The 19,269-nt window shown below is 37.6% G+C and overlaps 1 protein-coding gene across 1 annotated transcript; it reads left to right on the top strand.

The window, feature by feature from the left end:
* The first annotated feature begins 2,427 nt into the window (after positions 1-2,427).
* Positions 2,428-18,407, top strand: LOC122293457 (E3 ubiquitin-protein ligase KEG). Its single transcript, XM_043102038.1, has 16 exons — positions 2,428-3,436; positions 4,604-4,966; positions 5,059-5,289; positions 5,504-5,629; positions 5,733-6,069; positions 6,171-6,328; positions 10,037-10,194; positions 11,414-11,535; positions 11,684-11,818; positions 14,136-14,260; positions 14,556-14,660; positions 14,768-15,001; positions 15,314-15,647; positions 15,760-15,948; positions 16,056-16,361; positions 16,792-18,407. The coding sequence occupies exons 1-16, from the start codon at positions 2,703-2,705 to the stop codon at positions 18,028-18,030; spliced, it is 4,896 nt and encodes a 1,631-aa protein (XP_042957972.1). The 5' UTR covers positions 2,428-2,702; the 3' UTR covers positions 18,031-18,407.
* The last annotated feature ends 862 nt before the right edge of the window (positions 18,408-19,269 follow it).

Below are 19,269 nucleotides of genomic sequence, written 5' to 3'. Positions count from 1 at the left end.
CCTCTAATTGAAATGGGCTACCCCTTGCCTTTCGAGAAAAGTACTTGCAAATCTAGTTTGGGACCCTTTGCAAATTTGGAAAAAGAAAAAAAAAATGCCGGAGTGATGGTGAAAAACACAAAATATGGCACCAAAATCTACACAAAAAAGAGACCCAGTTCACCAGATCTACACAAAACAAAACAAAACAAAACTAGCACACCCATAAAAACCCCATTCGACAAGTTCCAAACCAAAACAAAATAAGCAAACCTATAAAAATTTTCACACCATTACAGAGAACAAACGTACTCACAAAAATATTACAGATCTAACCTATAAAATACTCCTCAAACGTTCAAACATTCTCATAAATAAAAAAAAATCCAAAATCAACAATGAGAGAACAAAACAAACAAAGAGAATAAGACATACCCGTGGATGAAAACGACGGCACGAGGATGAAAACGAGGCTTTGATCGGTAGAGGAGGCTAGGGTTTCGGCGTGAGAGAGAGAGAGAGAGAGAGAGAGAGAGAGAGAGAGAGAGAGAGAGAGAGAGAGAGAGAGAGAGAGAGAGAGAGAGAGAGAGAGAGAGAGAGAGAGAGAGAGAGAGAGAGAGAGAGAGAGAGAGAGAGACGACGACGACGACGACGCAGACAGAGCCACAAAATAGAGATGACGGCACGAGGAGGAAGGGGCGCGAGGATGAAGGCGACGGGTGAGACATGAGGGGGGAGAAGGGCCGTGTGAGACACGGCGGCGGCAACTAGGGTTACAAAGGTTCATTTTTATACAAACCCGGTTGTACCGGGTATTGAATACGGAACCTGGGTTTCATACCCGAGTCCGGACCGGCTGTTCCGGTTATTATAATTGTGGGTTTCGGCCCGGATCAAATCCGGTTCGAAACCCGTAATCGGAACCCAGTTATCCGAGTTCCGGACCGAGCCGGAGTTTTAGATGAACACCCCTACATAAAACGTCAATATAGTTCAATTTATAAATTTATTTTTGTGAATTTTCTTTTATAGCTAGCTAAAGTATTTCTCATATTCAAAAATTTGTTATAATTGATGCGACAAAAGATCTCTTTCTTCCAGTTACTTTCAGATTGAAAATTCATTTTTGAAGCAGCCCGATCGTACATGTATAAAACTACCAAGACTAATTCTTCAATCGATTACACAATGGATTAAGACCTGTCGTCTGTCTGCCACCTTAATTCCTTCGCTAAAACCTTAATTCAAATCCACAGCAGAACGTGTTCATCTCTCATCCGTTAATTCTGCAAGCCATCAAATGCATGTCTTGTTACCCCATTGTTTCAAATAACAAGTCTCTGCCCGGTCTTTCAGCAGCCACACAACTTTTGACTAAACAACCACATACCTGCCTTCCTCAAAACCTGTTAATATAGACGTTCACCGTACTTTTCAGCCCTTGATCTCAAGTTAATCAACTTATGTTTGTGGTTACATTTGTATTCCTTTATTCTTTTTGTGATGCGTAGCTTCAACTATATTTTCAGAGACTTGTAATTAAAGGTCAGAGCGTCTTGATCATGAACATGCGAGGAGCGCCCAATTTAGTGGCTCCGCGCGGCTACTCAACCGGCCGACCTAGGGCTGTGAGAAGCAGCACTTCCGAGAGTGGCTGCAAGGAGAAGATCAGGACCATCAGGTGGTGGAAAAATGTGGCGTGCGAGGACAAATGCTCGAGCTCGTGCAAAATGGCTTTGCTGATCTTGTTTGTTCATTTTATTAATTAGTTCTGTCTATCAAAACTAATAATTGATACTTTTAATTATATATTAAATTATATTCTTTGATCACAACCTAATTGTGGGCTAATATCGTGAAGAGCCCATAAAAGATCTAGAAGCCCATTAAAGACTGTTAAATAAGCCGGCCCAAGTAAGAAAATCCAGCTCAAATATAGAAGGCCAGCTCTATAGATGTATTTGTGAATTCGGTATATAAGTTGTACAGTTGTTATGTATTTTTTATGTATTTTATTTTTATAATTAATTAAAATAATTATTTTATATTAAAAAAAAATAATACAATCAATTACATTAATAAAATATTTAAAAAATAAATAAAAATAACTATACATAAAATTTTTATTATTATAATAAGTCTCATCACCTGTTCATTTATTAATAAATAAGAAAAACAGACTAATTTATAAACTTTTATTTTTACACATCTAATTATGAAAAAGAATACTGATAATTTTACTAACATATTAATTATTTTAAGATAATGATATTCCTATAACTCTATTTTATAATTAATCTATAACTTTATATTATAATTAATCAATATAGTCGTGTCATTTTATTACAATTGATTTCAGTTTTATACAATTATTATTCACTTAAAAAATTATAAAAGAATTGAAAATTTATCATTTTGAAACATGTGAGAACTTAAGCACAAAAGAGAGTAAAATGCGTAACAATGTCTCAAAAATCCCTCACAATCAACTCCTATACCGTCCCTCTCTCTAAAACCCTTCCTCTCTCTAGATTTCTCTCTTTGAAAGCTAAATTGATCCAATTTGCTCTCATTTTACTCTTCAATTCATTAAATGATTTACCATTTCCATCACTCTTCACCTCAATTTCCTATTTTTGAGTCCAGATTTTGATACACAGGCTTTTGGATTTCATTCTGATTGGTTCAAAATTTTCCGGGAAAGTAAAGGAAGAGGGGAGAAGATGAAGGTGCCATGCTGTTCTGTGTGCCACACGCGGTACAACGAGGAGGAGAGGGTCCCGCTCTTGCTACAATGCGGGCACGGGTTCTGCAAAGACTGCCTCTCGCGGATGTTTTCGGCGTCTCCCGACACGACGCTACCTTGTCCTCGGTGTCGCCACGTGTCCGTAGTGGGGAACTCCGTTCAGGCGCTTCGGAAAAACTATGCTGTTCTCTCGCTCTTGAGCTCGGACTCGAACCCATCTGCGGGGGCCAATTTTGACTGTGATTGCACAGATGATGAGGAAGATGGCGGCGGTGGTGATGGTGATGATGTGGACGGTGACGAGGACCGTCGGTGTAGCCGTGGGTCCCTCGCATCAAGCTCTTCGGGAGGATGCGGGCCGGTGATCGATGTCGGGGTGCACCAGGACCTGAAATTGGTGCAGCGGATAGGGGAAAGTAGGCGGGCCCGAGTGGAAATGTGGACAGCGGTTATTGGTGGGGGGGCTGGGCGGTGCCGGCACCGCGTGGCAGTTAAGAAGGTGGCGGTGCCGGAGGAGACCGATATGGAATGGGTGCTGGGCGAGCTTGAGAACTTGCGGCGCGCTTCGATGTGGTGCCGAAATGTTTGCACGTTTCATGGAGCAACGAGAATGGAAGGGAGCCTGTGTCTTTTGATGGACAGGTGTCGGGGGTCGGTTCAGTCCGAGATGCAGCGGAACGAGGGGAGGCTTACATTGGAGCAGATCCTAAGGTTGTGTTATTTTTTATTCTTTTTTTTTTTTAAATGTTTAATATTATTCCTTTGTGTAGATTATAAATAATTTTCTTAGCACAGGATGAGATTTTTCATATTGGTTTACGTGGTAGTTGTGCATAATTTGGTTCAAGACGACTACTCGGTTGATGAAGTGAAGTCTCGTGGGTTGGTAGAAAGTGGATACCGATTGAAAAAAAGATAGTGGGTGGTGATCAATTAGACTTACGGACTAGAGACTGATTTTTGATATTGGACGAGTCCTGCTTTAGTTTAGATGATTCTATATGAATTAAATGGGAATTTCATTAATGGTAGTGGAAGAAACTGTACACAGATTAAAAGTTTATTTTCTAATTGGAAAGTTATCTTAAATTTCTTTTTATTGGTAAAAAGGCTGTTGTATAGGCTATGACTCATTTCTATTAATATAATGTAGGGGTAGAAAAGTGAGGGAAATTTCTTAATTTAATTGTCTAGTATGGAGAAACATTGTTGGACAGGTAAAGTTTTTGATTGGTCAAAACATCAAAAATGATTGGCGAGGATATTCCTTGTTACATGTTGGTAATTTGATTATTATTTATTTTTTTGGTATAGCAAAAGCAACCTAAGCTTGAAAATTAAATTGACTGAAATGACAAAGTATCAATATTCCAAGCTCTCTTTAATAGAAGAGGATGTATTATGAGAACTTCACTAGTTTATGGAGGGTGAAATATGGAGGGTGTGGAAACAGACATCATATGAGAGACTTATAGGACTACTATAGAAGACAGGACTAAGTGCTTTCATTGACAAATGCGAGATATGTAGTGGGTATTTGTCCCCTTCTGCTGAAGATTTCAATGTATTTGGTTTCTTTCTACGTTCTTATGTGCAAAATCTTAAGATATGAAATGATTATGCTTAGAAAAATGTTTATCCTTTCCTTTTCTGTAAGTGGATATTTGTTTGAGTATTAGTGTAAACTATGTTGCTGTAATTGAAGACCTAATTGAATTCCAGATGTTCTATCAAAATGTGTAATTGAATTCCAGATGTTCTATCAAAATGTGTTAAAGTTTTGTTTATAGGTTTAGATGAGACACCCCAAAAAAAGAGGTTTAGTTATTGTCTGGCTATAACTCTTGATGTGACATAGTTAGTGTTTGCCAATGGTAGGTATGGGGCTGACATTGCAAGAGGGGTGGCTGAACTCCATGCGGCAGGTGTTGTTTGTATGAATTTAAAACCATCTAATCTTCTTTTTGACACAAGTGGTCGTGCAGTGGTTTCTGACTATGGACTTGCTGGAATTCTGAAAAAACCTTCCTGTCGGAAGGCTCGATCAGAGTGTGATTCCTCAAAAGTTCATTCTTGTATGGAGTGTACAATGCTAAGCCCACATTATGCAGCTCCAGAGGCATGGGAGCCAGTAAAGAAGTCATTAAATCTCTTCTGGGATGATGCAATAGGTATATCTGCAGAGTCTGATGCCTGGAGTTTTGGTTGTACATTGGTCGAAATGTGCACTGGTTCCATCCCGTATGTGAAGCATCATCTTCTTTATCTAAAAATTATTTTCTTCTCCAGCATATAGTTAATTGCTTAGCACAAGTTTTATGTTCTTTGTGCAGTTGGGCTGATTTAAGTGCAGAGGAAATTTATCGAGCTGTTGTCAAGGCTAAAAAACTTCCTCCACAGTATGCAAGTGTAGTAGGTGTTGGGATACCTGGCGAATTGTGGAAAATGATTGGTGAGTGCCTGCAGTTCAAGGCATCTAAAAGACCAACTTTCAATGCAATGTTAGCAACATTCCTACGTCATTTGAAGGAGATACCACGCAGCCCTCCAGAAAGCCCTGATAAGTAAGGAACTTGTGATTTTGGTTGTGACCTCTTCTCTCAAGTGGTTTTATTATTCCTTTAGTTGTCTAACATAGTCCTGGTTGGGGCAGTTTGAGATGTTGATTTTCTGCCATGGGCATGTGGGCATGATTCTGAGAGAGATTAAGATGAATAGCTGAAGTTTATGATTTTTTTAATTCTCTTACATGAATTCTTTGTTTCTGACTGGGTACAGTGACTTCGCTAAATACTCTGGACCAAAATTGATGGAACCACCTCTTGTATCTGCTCCGGAAGGTTTACAAGATTTCTCCAGCCATTTGCATCGACTTGTGTCTGAAGGGGATGTGAGTGGTGTTAGGTTAGTCCACTTTGGTACATGCCTGCCTGGGCTGGCCTTCTAGAATAAACTTGGCCTTTGTATGTTAATCCTCTTTATGCCATTTTTTTCGTTGCCTATGCAGAGTTTTGCTTGGAAAGGCTGCATTGGGAAAAATTAAAAGCTCAACATCTTCATTATTACAAGCTCAAAATGCTGATGGCCAAACTGCTCTCCACCTGGCTTGTAGACGTGGTAGCGCAGAACTTGTTGAGGCTATTTTAGAGTACAGAGAGGCTGATGTAGACATTTTGGATAAAGATGGGGATCCTCCACTTGTTTTTGCATTAGCAGCTGGATCGCCAGAATGTGTCCGAGCTCTCATTAAAAGAGGTGCCAATGTGCGATCTAGATTGAGGGAAGGCTTTGGTCCGTCTGTTGCTCATGTCTGTGCTTACCATGGTCAACCTGACTGCATGCGTGTAGGCCTTCAGTTAATTGGATGCATTATATAATTCTTCCATTCTTCTTCTTCCTGATCTTCAAATTTCAATTGTTTCACATGCATGCCAAATAATAACAGGAGCTGCTACTGGCTGGTGCTGATCCTAATGCAGTGGATGATGAAGGGGAATCTGTACTGCACAGAGCTATTTGCAAGAAATATACAAACTGCGCTCTGGTCATAATGGAAAATGGAGGCAGTAGATCAATGGCTGTTTTGAATTCAAAAAATTTGACGTGAGTATAATTTTTTTGCTCCATTTTTTTTCCTCCAAGTTGAACAAGTGAATGGTTGAAAGTAAAGATAAAAAGAATCAGTTTTCCTTTTTTCTTTTATTTGTGGAGGAATATAGTTTGTTAAGGGAAAGTGCCTCCTTAGCTACAAAAGAGCTAATGTTTGGTTAACATACAGAATATGGATCATGACCTATATTTATAGTGTAATGAAGCTATTGAAATAGAACTCAAAAGAGTATTTGTGCCTGTCTTGTTCTTGATGGACTTTGTCCTCTCTTATGGAGGATGATAAAGATTTTACCACTTCGCGCAATATTTGAGTTCAACCTGTTTTACCTACTCCACTCTCCCACAAACCAATTTCATGCCTGGAGTGCTCATTCAAGTTATGCTGGTGTTGTGAAGATGCCTTGATGCCCTTAGGCTAAGTTCCTTAGGGTGAGTTCGAGCCTTCATGTATTGATGTTTTTTCGTAAATTAACAGTGGGAATTTTTTTTTTTAAAATTTTTAAATTTATTTTTTTTATCTATAAAATATGTCATTCCAATCTTTTTATTTTTTTGCACGAGTTGTGTAGTGAAGAACAAAGTTTTCGGTGATGGTAGTAGATGGTATTCAAACAGTTCATTTTCTATTCATGTCAGTGTTTCGTATAGAAGTTATTATATCAGCAATAGTCTTTACCCATGATAAACTAAAATTATTGTTGCCCCTGAATTTTGATATGATCAACATGTTTTTTTTTTTTTCCTTTATATATATTTTTTATGAATTGTTAAAGGTATATGTGTGAGAAAAATCTACAATTCATTTTATCTATTTTATTCATATTTTATTTAAATGCTATAACTATATTATTATTTTTTTATTGACATCGGGTGTTTGGGAACGACGTCCCGACTAATCCCGGGGGTGCACAGGCCCTCGGTAAGAACTATATTATATTAGAGTCTCATCATATAGTTATAGGGACAACTAAAGTACCCAAATGATGTACTTATGGACCCCCTCAAATACAAGATGTTGTGTAGAGAATCCAGAAAGGCCAATGCAGTGTTATTGCCAATAGAGAATCCATATCTAACTTGCATAGGATCCTCAGCTAGCCAGATTTTAGCCTATTGTCTAGGCATTCATTAGCAATGAGGACTGAATCCAGAATTTGCCTATCTTTAACAAATGCATTTTGGGGTTTTGTAATTATCCTCCCCAAAACTGCTCCTAGGCAATTGGCAAGCACCTTAGAAATAATCTTATATATCCCATTCACAAGGCTAATGGGCCGGTAATCCTTCACCTCTGAGGCCCCAATCTTCTTAGGAATGAGTGCTATAAATGTGGTGTTGAGGCTTTTCTCAAATTTTCCGACTAAAAAGAATTCTTGGAACACTTCATTAAATCCTCCCTCACCACATCCCAACAAGTTTGAAAAAATTCCATGGAAAAGCCGTCGGGGCTAGGTGCTTTATCTTTGACCATTCTCCTTACCATGCTGTGGACCTCTAACTCCTCAAAGGGCCACTCTAGCCATGAAACTTGCTGTGGGTCAATGGACTCAAAAGCTAGTCCATTGAGTTTTCGCCGCCTTCCCACCTGTTCAGAAAGTAAGTGTTCAAAAAAATCCCACAATATGCTCCCTAATCACAGGAGCCTCCATACAGCCCACTCTGTCTCTTTTCTGTGTCTCAATGGTGTTAGTTCTCCTATGGGAGTTGGCCACTCTGTGAAAGAACTTTGTGCTGTGGTCTCCTTTCAATCATAATGCTCTTGATTTTTGATGTTAGGAAATCTCCTCCATAACACAACCCTTTCTAATTCTGCCTTTAACTCAACCTTCCAAGATGCTTCCTCCAAAGAGAGAGCCCGCCCGTCCTGTGTCCTCTCCACCTCCTGAGGCTCCTCTAGCGTAGAATTTTTACAGTCTCCTACATCACCAAAAGATTGAGTATTCCAAAGCTTTAAATCATTTTTTAGAGCTTTCAATTTACCTGCAAAAATGAAGCTAGGGGTGCCATTAATCTGATAAGAATCCCACTATTGCCTAACCCTTTCCACAAAACCTTCAGTTTTCAGCCACATATTTTCGAACTTAAAGTACCGACACCCTCCTTGAATACCTCCACAATCTAGTAATAATGGAAATGATCCGAACATAGACGAGGCAGCCTCTTCATGAGGTTATTTCATATAGTTTGCTTTCTTTTGCATAAAATAAACCGTCTAATGCTCCTCTTCTGATGCCATTTTCATAATTTGAATTTCTGTGTGCAAATCTGCTGGCACGTAACATATTATTGGTCTTGATCATAAGTAACATTGTGTGTATAAGAGTAGCTGGGATTATTGATATTTATTTGTGTTGCACGATTATTGATGTTTGCAGTTGACACAAACCAGCATTGAACAATAAACTGCTTACCCATTTTTAAATTGTTTAGGTTTGAAGTGATGGTACTGCAATTCACTTAGGTTTGTGTCTTTTTATATTTTTTGCACGTTATAGACCTAAAAGAAAGAATTTACACCTAACGTGGTTAGGGGATTCAGGTTTCTTGTATATCTAAGAAGAAAGATCATCATGAAAACTGAAGATGCTACCGTATAATCTCTCAAGCAACGATCCGGTCTCAGATCTTTGTACTGGGTTTGTAAAAGCAGAATATGCTCTTGTTCTAGAGAGTCAATTGAATCTCAACCTTGAAAGTGCCTTGGCTAACTCTTTAATATTTAAAAAATGTTCCAAGTGCCAAAATGTACACGATTTTCTGCTTTCTTCTTTAGGGAACTAGATAGGTCTTATCTCTTGTATTACATCTTGTATACTTGCGCTTTGCCTATTCTTATTAATATTACCGTTTACCTATAAAAAAAAAAGTTTCCCTCATTCCATTCTTTGAATGCATGAGCCATTGGAACATATTAAAAAAATTCCCGCAGGATTGGAATGGTAATTTCAGCTGATGTCACTTTTTCACTAACGAGCAATGTAAATTTTACCACTAGTTCATTCCTCTGAATCATGTGTTTATGATCATGGCTTTAACTTGTCAGTAAAAATGTGTATCATAGCTTGAATTTCATTTGAATTGATGGAAAATCACAGCAAAACAAGTAGTCACGTTGGCTTTGTTTCTCTATTGCTACCTTCTGCGGCAGTTTTGGAAATTATTCTGGGCTCAAATTGCATCTGGTAGACGTTCTATGTTAAAGAGGACATCACTCTGTGACCCTACTATTAATGGACTTTCTTAAAATACTTGGGTTTATTATTCTGGTGTCTTTAGGAGGCTGTTACAAGTTATCCAAGTAAGCAGGGTTTTACTTGGGTATATTTACAGCTGATGTTTCAAATTCAATCCCGCTAGCTCCTAAACTGGTATCTTTGTTTCGGAAATGGCATTGGTTGATCTATCTACTTTCCTCTTAGGATTCAAACTAAGGCAAGCTATTTTAAGTGGTCTTGGTTGCAGATTAAATACTTAGTAGCACTGACATAGGTAGGTCTAACCTTTGCTTTAGCTTTAGTGTAGGATTCTGAACAAGAATTCAAGAAGGTGTTTTTAATTTTAACATGGCGTTTGGATCATTTTTCTTTCTTTGTAATTTGTAATTCTTTTACACTATCGCGAACTGGATAGTTGTATGAGATTAAATGTATTCTTACCTCAGAATTATGATTGTGCAATGATGTGCTACGAATGTTACAGACCACTGCATTTGTGTGTGGCAACATGGAATGTGACTGTTGTCAAAAGGTGGGTGGAAGTCACAACTGCAGAAGAGATTGCTGATGCAATTGATATACCAAGCCCAGTTGGCACTGCGCTGTGTATGGCTGCTGCTTTAAAGAAAGATCATGAGACTGGTAACACTCAAATCCTAGTGTGTCTATTTGATGTTGATGATGAAAGTGTTTTGGATTGATGCAATTGCTAACTGAAACTCTGCAAACCTTGTTTAGGAAATCAATCAGCCATTTTTCATTTACAGCTAAAATTGGAGCCACTTTGCTTAAATATAGATCTTTTTTTTTTTAATTTTTTTTATGCGATTATTCTTATTACTTATCAAAAAATTTTTTTTTTTTATGCGATTACTGCTTGTAACCGATTAAAAATATTAAATAAGAAAATGAGACCTGCTTGAAAATAAAACTTTCTTTTCAATACCCTCTTCCATTGGCCAGCTTCTATAGATTTAATGGCCTTAGCTTTCATGATTTTCTTGTATCTTTTTCATGGCAGTTGGACATGTTAAGGTTGGTTAGGAAGGTAGTTATGGTTGAACTGCTCCCTGCGACTCCTGTGTCTTGACAAATTGTCTAGAAAGAGTCTTTGCTATCAATTTGTTGAATGTGAACATTTTGCTTCAAAATATTGTGAGCCAGTTTCCTGTTCTGTAAAGATTGTAGATTCCAGTCTTATAAAAAAAAAAAAAAAAGATTGTAGATTGTAGATATTAGTTCTTTTTCATGCTTTTGAGAATCTACTGGTAAGAAAGCCAAAAGAAAATGATCCTACTGGCAACTCATAGGGCTTATAGAGATCCTTTATTAAAAGAGACTCAATAACTCGTACTAGTGTATGAAGCAAATTGGTTTTTTTTTTTCATTGATAAGCAAGAATTTTATTGTTGAGAATAATAGGCATAGCCCAAGTACATAGGACATATACAAGAGTGAAACTTGGGCATGATTATCTAGTGATACAAGAAATTCATGGAATACCGAGGACTATCCCCGCTGAGAAGCGCCAGGGATGAATTTGTTTTTAATTTCAATAGGGATTGTAGATTTTAGCTTTAATTTTATTGTTTCTAATTGATTGTTTTATTGTTCATTTTGTCATAATAAGTTTGTAAGGCTACTTGTCATATGCTTGTGAAGTTAGCCTAGATTGTATGCATATTATAGTATGTGCCTTTCCTGTTCTTGATTTTTGTGCTACTTCTGATTGCGTATATCGGAAATTGGAAATTTTATTCATTGAACTAACTTTCTTTTTGGGTTACTGATATATTTTTTTACTGTGGTTTTTGACTTCACATCATTGATTTCTTCTAATTGCTTGTGATGCTGCTTATAGAGGGAAGAGAACTGGTGCAGATATTGCTTGCTGCTGGAGCAGATCCAACTGCACAAGATGCTCAACATGGACGGACAGCTTTGCATACAGCTGCGATGGATGATAATGCTGAGTTAGTCAAGGTAAACAAAGGAGCTTCCCCACATCTTTTTTATTGTTGGTAACTAATGGTGTTTGTGTTTTTTAGCAAATGAACTTGGTAGTTTTTGTTTGTTTTTTTTTTTTTTATGTTCAGTTAATGTTCTGTTTTATTTTTCAAATGATGAATAGATTATTCTTGATGCTGGGGTTGATGTGAACATCCGGAATGTGCACAATACAATTCCCCTTCATGTAGCTTTGGCCAGAGGGGCAAACACATGCATCGGATTGCTTCTATCTGCTGGGGCAAACTGTAATATGCAGGTTACTATTCAAACATTTATAATTTTATTAGTAGGTTCTGGATATGGCTTGAAATGATGTGTCAGTCAATCTTTCGCTTGAAGATAAATGGTATGCAATGCTTATATCATATATCAATGTGCAACATGCTCAGCTAATCTGTGATACTGTTTTGTGTGCTCAATCAAGAGAATGCTCCCCCATTCAGCTCTGATACTGGTTTGCTTGGGATTCAAATTCATCTAGCATGGTACTCCACTGTCGCTGTTAATTATTAGAGATATAAATGTGATATAACAAATTAACTCAAATATAGGGAGCTAATTCATCCCTTCAAGCAGCCAGCCTCTCGTTGAAAAACTGAAAGTGATGTGCTATTAAAATTCAGAGTCATATGGCTCTTCCCTCAGGGAGTATGGCTTTTAGTTTTTGTATAACCAAACATGTGAGAAAGAAAAGGCAAAAAAGAATTGGTAAAGGCATGGGGATGAAGGTCAGAACTTTAGTTGGTTAGAGTTGCTACAATTCACCACCATTTTTGCAAGTTTTGATTAGGTGACAGTTCCAATCTTCATTTCGGTCTGTACTTGTTTCACATTGCTGAGAATAAGGATGGAACCATGGCATGTTATTATATTATTTTATTCTTCTTTTACTTATCTGAAAAAATGTATTATTGTTATTATTCGTGCATTTTTTTTTCTCGTGGGAGGGAGGGGCAAAATTGGTAATAGTTTGTAAGAGAAATTGATGACTAGCAGTAGGAATTGGTGAGTTCTCTCTTTGATCTTGTACAGTAGAATAATAGAAAATGAGATCAAGATTCTTTTGTGGAGTTCTTATTAAAAAAAAAAGGATTCTTTGAGGGATTGACCTTAGCAGTCAGAAGAAGTTTAGTGTTAACTTACTATAGGTCTACGAAAGGGAAGGGATGCCATGTAAGTCATATGATATAGTCATACTTAGTGCCTGTTCGGAGTTGCGTTAGAAGTCTTAAAAAGTGCTTAAATAGCCTTAAAAGCTCTTTAATGAAAAAGTTAGGTTGTTTGGATGTTACATATTAAAATACTTTTTAATCTCAAATAAGCTAAATAGTACGTTTGAGGAAAAATATCATTTTGATACTTTCCCTCAAACATGCTTTTCTGAATAATGCGGAATGTAGTTCCAATTTTAAAAAGACTATCAATGGGCAAAAATATTCATAAAACTTTTAGATAATTACAAATTTCAAATTGTCAAGGATATGGTCACAACCTTTAAAATACTTCTAAGGATATGGTCACAACCTTTAAAAATCAAATAATATTTTGTGTCATTTCTATCTTAGAAAAAACTTTTTTAATTTGTTTCAAAACAAATGTAATATGTGTGAAAGTGCTTTTACGGTTACCGAACAGTAAATAACTTTTTAATTGTAGAATTTATTTATTTTATAGGTAATCAAGAAGTTTTATTCATATAAGTAGGCAAAGCCCAAATACGCAAGGAGTATACATGAGATTAATAGTAGAATTTATTACTTAAGCTATAAGCTATAAGCTCTAAAACTATAAGTTAAATTATCCACCGCAATCCCAAACATGCACTTATTGTCATTACGGTACTAGGGAACTTTCTTGAAGGCTGAAAAGGCCGTGGCCGAGGGAAATCAGTCTGAGATAATCTTGTGGTGTGATAATTAGGCAGAGAGTATATCACTGGACGTGTCTTGATGCTATTAGCAGCTTGTATTTATTTGTCTAATATGCAATCTTATATAAAATTGACTCTCTTATATACACTTTGTGTACATGAGCTGCGCCGCTTCGCATTTCAATAAAAAAGTATAAAAAAAGTGTTATTGTATAGCATATGCTGTGACATAACTTTAAAGAAAACAGAAAAAATATGCACTCTGCAACTTTCTCAATGAATTAATTGACTTAGGAAACAATCCCTCCCTACCTCTCGGTTCCACTCATTCTGTTTCTTCATATGCCCTTTCTTTTGGCAATTACTATTATTAGTATTAGTTTCTAAAGCTTAGACGGTCATCTTCTGATGCTCATCCCAGAGAATCATTTTTCTATTTGGCTTAGATTGTTTCAATTCGCTGGAGGTTTCTTCAGGTTGCATGATCGCTTTATTTCCACCCCTCATCTGGGTGCTTAAAAACAAAATATTTTAATGAGTTATTCTATTCATTATCGTTACACCATGCACTTGCTAAGGGAAAAATAAAAATGAAAAGATAAAAAATAAAAGCACGTGTGTGGTGTAGAGATGATGAGTAGAATTTTTCTTTTTTTAATTTGGAAATTTACTTATGTACAATGTCTTTGCTAATCACTGTCAGGATGATGAAGGTGACAATGCTTTCCATATAGCAGCAGATGCAGCAAAAATGATACGTGAAAATCTTGTATGGCTCATTGTCATGCTTCGAAATCCTGATGCTGCTGTGGAAGTCAGAAACCATAGGCAAGTAACTGTTGGAGGCATTGCTTCTTCATGTGGCTTCACCCTCATTCTCCAGACATTCTTGTTCAACTTTATTTACTTGTGTAGTCTTAAAACTTTAGGTTTATTACTTATATATAAAAAAAAACTTTAGGTTTATAAGATTTATATGCTGATTGTAGAGATCCAACTATGTGATAGGATGCAAATTTTAGTTCTGCTACATCACTGAATTTGCTCCCCCCCCCCCCCCCCCCCCCCTTCTCTTCAAAAAAGAAAAAAAGAAAAAAATTGAGGTATTTATGCTTGGTGACAGTGGCAAGACATTACGGGACTTTTTGGAGGCCCTTCCCCGGGAATGGATCTCTGAAGATCTGATGGAGGCACTTGTGATTAGGGGAGTTCGTCTGTCGCCTACCATGTGAGGAGAAGATATTCAATCATAGTTTTGTTTTGATATTGTTTGTATTTTTGTAAGCCAAACTTGTTTATGAACATTAAAATGACAATATTCTCAAACTTGTTTAGATTTGAAGTAGGAGACTGGGTGAAATTTAGAAGAAGTATCACAACTCCTACATATGGGTGGCAAGGTGCAAAACATAGCAGTGTGGGCTTTGTGCAGAGCGTCCCAGACAAGGACAATCTCATTGTGTCCTTTTGTTCTGGAGAGGCTCGTGTTTTGGCCAGTGAAGTTATAAAAGTCATTCCATTAGACAGGGGACAGCATGTCCAGCTAAAAACTGATGTCAAAGAGCCCAGGTTTGATCCTGCTCAGTTGCTAAGTTATAGTTTTTATGTTGAATTATTACAAATTTATATTTGTTGTTTCATGCTTTCATTGGAAATTGTTTAATAGATACGAGCAAATTAACATGTATGATTTTATCAAGAGAACGCTAATCTTTTTACTGCCTTAACAGAACACAATTAATTTGCATTATTCTATAGTGTGTAATAGGCTTCATTGACTTATGAATAAAATTTCTTTATCAACTATCAAAGAAATAGGTTTCTTTGAAGTATTACTATGGTATTCTATCAGAAACCGATAGCTGGTGTTGTGATGATTAGGTTTGGTTGGCGTGGGCAGTCTCGTGACAGTATTGGTACTGTATTGTGTGTTGATGATGATGGGATATTGCGTGTTGGGTTTCCTGGAGCATCCAGAGGATGGAAGGCTGATCCTGCAGAAATGGAAAGAGTTGAAGAATTCAAGGTTGGGGACTGGGTTCGTATTCGCCCCACTCTTACAACAGCAAAGCATGGTTTAGGATCTGTAACACCAGGGAGCATTGGTATAGTGTATTGTATCAGACCAGACAGTAGCTTGTTGTTGGAACTTAGTTATCTTCCAAATCCATGGCATTGTGAACCAGAGGAGGTTGAGTCTGTTGCCCCTTTCAGGGTAAGGGAGAAATGTTGGATTTTCCATTGTACCGATAATTAATATTTCTTCCCCCTTTGGTTCATTTTTTATATCTGCATTTCCAAAGCTTGATATGTTTCTGATTTTACAGATTGGTGACCGGGTGTGTGTCAAGCGATCTGTTGCAGAACCTAGATATGCATGGGGTGGTGAGACACATCATAGTGTTGGAAGAATAAGTGAGATAGAGAATGATGGTCTCTTAAAAATTGAAATAACAAATCGACCAATACCCTGGCAGGCTGATCCTTCTGACATGGAAAAGGTGGAAGACTTTCAGGTAATATCTCACAGCTCATTATTATAGCATGCATGGATTAAAATCTCCAAGATAGACATTAGTTGCTTTTTCCCCTGTATAAATTTCATTATTCCCACCCTGAACAGGTTGGGGATTGGGTTCGAGTGAAAGCTTCGGTATCCTCTCCAAAATATGGGTGGGAGGATATCACGAGGAGCAGCATTGGTATTATTCATAGCTTGGAGGAGGATGGTGATATGGGTGTTGCCTTCTGCTTCAGGAGCAAGCCTTTTCGTTGCTCTGTGACTGATGTGGAGAAGGTACCTCCTTTTGAAGTAGGACAAGAGATTCATGTGATGCCATCTGTTACTCAGCCACGACTTGGATGGTCAAATGAAACTCTTGCTACTGTTGGAAAAGTAATGAGAATTGACATGGATGGTGCTTTGAATGTAAGCATGCTTATCTTTTAGCTCTGTTCTTAGTTTTGTTGTGAGTAATTCACGTCAATACCCTTCTCTGCTTATAGTGCTATCCAACTCTTTGCTTCTCTTGTATACGACCCATGTAAGTGGGCTATGCATACTGTTCTTTTGAAAAAAATTTACATTTACCTATTAAAAAATGCTCTCCAGTTCTGTGTGATCATGTCTTGCCTATCAATGTTTAGGATTCTGGCAACATACTGAGAAAAACTCAGTGATTATTGTTTTTATAATAATAGTTGTACTGTTCCTTTTAGCAAATGCATTGTGAAGTGCGATTTCTGTAGTTATAGAAGCGCAATGTTGTTTGTATGCATGTGATGATAATTTATTTTTAGGATTTTCCCTTATATAAATTGATGTACATCTCATAAGCAGCTTTGGTATTTTTATGCAGGTGAGAGTGGCTGGCCGACGAAGCTTGTGGAAAGTTTCTCCTGGAGACGCAGAAAGACTTTCTGGTTTTGAAGTGGGTGATTGGGTACGTTCAAAACCAAGCCTGGGAACTAGACCAAGTTATGACTGGAACAGTATTGGTAAAGAAAGTTTAGCAGTAGTGCATAGTGTACAAGAGACTGGTTATCTAGAGTTGGCATGCTGTTTCCGTAAGGGGAGGTGGATTACTCATTACACGGATGTTGAAAAGGTTCCTTGCTTTAAAGTAGGGCAGTATGTTCGGTTCCGGCCTGGAATGATCGAGCCACGGTGGGGTTGGAGAGGGGCTCAGCCTGCTTCTCGAGGAATTATAACTAGTGTTCATGCTGATGGGGAAGTAAGGGTTGCGTTCTTTGGTTTGTCAGGGTTATGGAGAGGAGATCCTGCGGATCTAGAGATAGAGCAAATGTTTGAAGTGGGAGAATGGGTGAGATTGAGAGCTAATGCAAATAATTGGAAATCCATTGGACCAGGTAGTGTTGGTTTAGTGCAAGGGATCGGATATGAAGGAGATGAATGGTATGGAACCACTTATGTTGGGTTTTGTGGGGAGCAAGAAATGTGGGTGGGGTCTACTTCCCATCTCGAAAAAGCGGACAGGCTCATGGTTGGCCAAAAGGTCAGGGTTAAACTATCTGTGAAGCAGCCCAGATTTGGGTGGTCAGGCCACAGCCATGGAAGTGTTGGAACCATATCTGCTATTGACGCTGATGGAAAACTGAGAATATATACTCCAGCTGGCTCAAAGGCTTGGATGCTGGATCCATCAGAAGTAGAGCTGGTAGAAGAGGAAGAGCTTTGTATCGGAGATTGGGTTAGGGTTAGGGCATCGGTTTCAACCCCAACCTACCAATGGGGAGAGGCGAGTCATTCAAGCATTGGGGTGGTGCACCGGATGGAAGATGGGGAACTCTGGGTGGCATTTTGCTTCATGGAGAGGTTGTGGCTTTGCAAAGCTTCAGAGATGGAGAGGGTTAGGCCATTCAAAGTGGGGGACAAGGTGAGGATTAGAGAGGGGCTGGTAACCCCACGCTGGGGGTGGGGAATGGAGACCCATGCAAGTAAGGGACAAGTGGTTGGTGTAGATGCAAACGGGAAGTTGAGGATTAAGTTCCGATGGAGAGAAGGGAGGCCATGGATTGGAGATCCGGCTGATATTGTCCTTGCTGAGAGCTCATTTGGCACAATGGGCAATTCATGATACCCTACCATCTATGTTCCTTTCAGTTGTCTCATCACCCCTTTCGGATTTTTGGCCTCAGGTCATTTAGAGAAGTGGAAGCCATTACCACGCAACATAGCTTGTAGTAACAACGGTATTTACATATTGCTAATAAACAGAAGAACATAAAGGGTGACCAGACAGAAAAGAGGGTGGGGGAGGAGGTTTTTCTGTTAATTACAGGGTATACAAAGGTGATGCAGAGGCGGCAACCAAGGAGAAACGGTGCAGTAGGACATTTGTATTTCATTGATGAGTTTGTAGTTGACAGGCTTTTGAGGTATATATATATATATACACACACATATATAATGGTTATTTATGTTGTACAAATCGAACTCTTTAGTCCTGTCTCACTTGGTAACCTTGTGCTACCTGCCGTTGGGCTCTGCAGACGATCTTTATTTTCCTTGGGCAAATTGAGTAGCTATAGTAAGCTATATCAAAAGGCTGGATTTAAAAAAAAAAAAAAAAAAGGGTTGGATATAAAGCCCAGTCTCAAATAAAGGGTACCGACCTCCAATGCGATCAGTAATTGAAAGTGCACTTTCTGTATTTTTGGTTTTCTTTGTTTTGTTTTGTAAGAAAAGTGGAATTTATTATTAAAAAATTAAAATTTTTTAATATTAATTTTATATTTACTTCCTTTTTTCTCCTTAAAAAAGGGCACGGTATTTTCTAAAAAGCGTGTGCAGCATTCTTAATAACAAATATTATTTTTCGTAAAGGCAAAATGTATGGTATAATAAAAGGGTAATGATATACTTACCACTCTTTTATCACTATTTTATCACTTATAGTGTATTTATTTTTTTATTATTTTCTTTTAAGTATTTTTTTAACATCCTTAGCCATTAAGAAAAAATTTTAAAAATATATAATTTTAGTGATAGTCACTTACTTAATCATTAAGTTAATAAAAAATTAAAAAATTAAAAAAAATAATAAAAAATAGTAAAATAGTGGTAAACTTATCATTATTCATAATAAAAAAAACCCTATTTGCTGAATGTCAGTAAAAAAAATGTAAAGGTAAAAGAAACGCGGAGGTAAAAAGTCAAAAGTAAAAAAACACACAGCAAAAAAACGTATGGGAAAAAACGCAGAGTAAAAACCGTACAGGAAAAACGCAGAGTAAAAAATCGCACAGTAAAAAAATCGAATAAAAAACGTAGAGGAAAAAACGCGAATAAAAAACGCAAAGAAAACAAACGTACA

The sequence above is a fragment of the Carya illinoinensis genome, chromosome 14 (genome assembly GCF_018687715.1).
Source record: "Carya illinoinensis cultivar Pawnee chromosome 14, C.illinoinensisPawnee_v1, whole genome shotgun sequence".
In the NCBI taxonomy this organism is placed as follows: Eukaryota; Viridiplantae; Streptophyta; class Magnoliopsida; order Fagales; family Juglandaceae; genus Carya; species Carya illinoinensis.
Note: the sequence above shows the minus strand (reverse complement) of the source record. Positions and strands in the feature narration are given on the sequence as shown.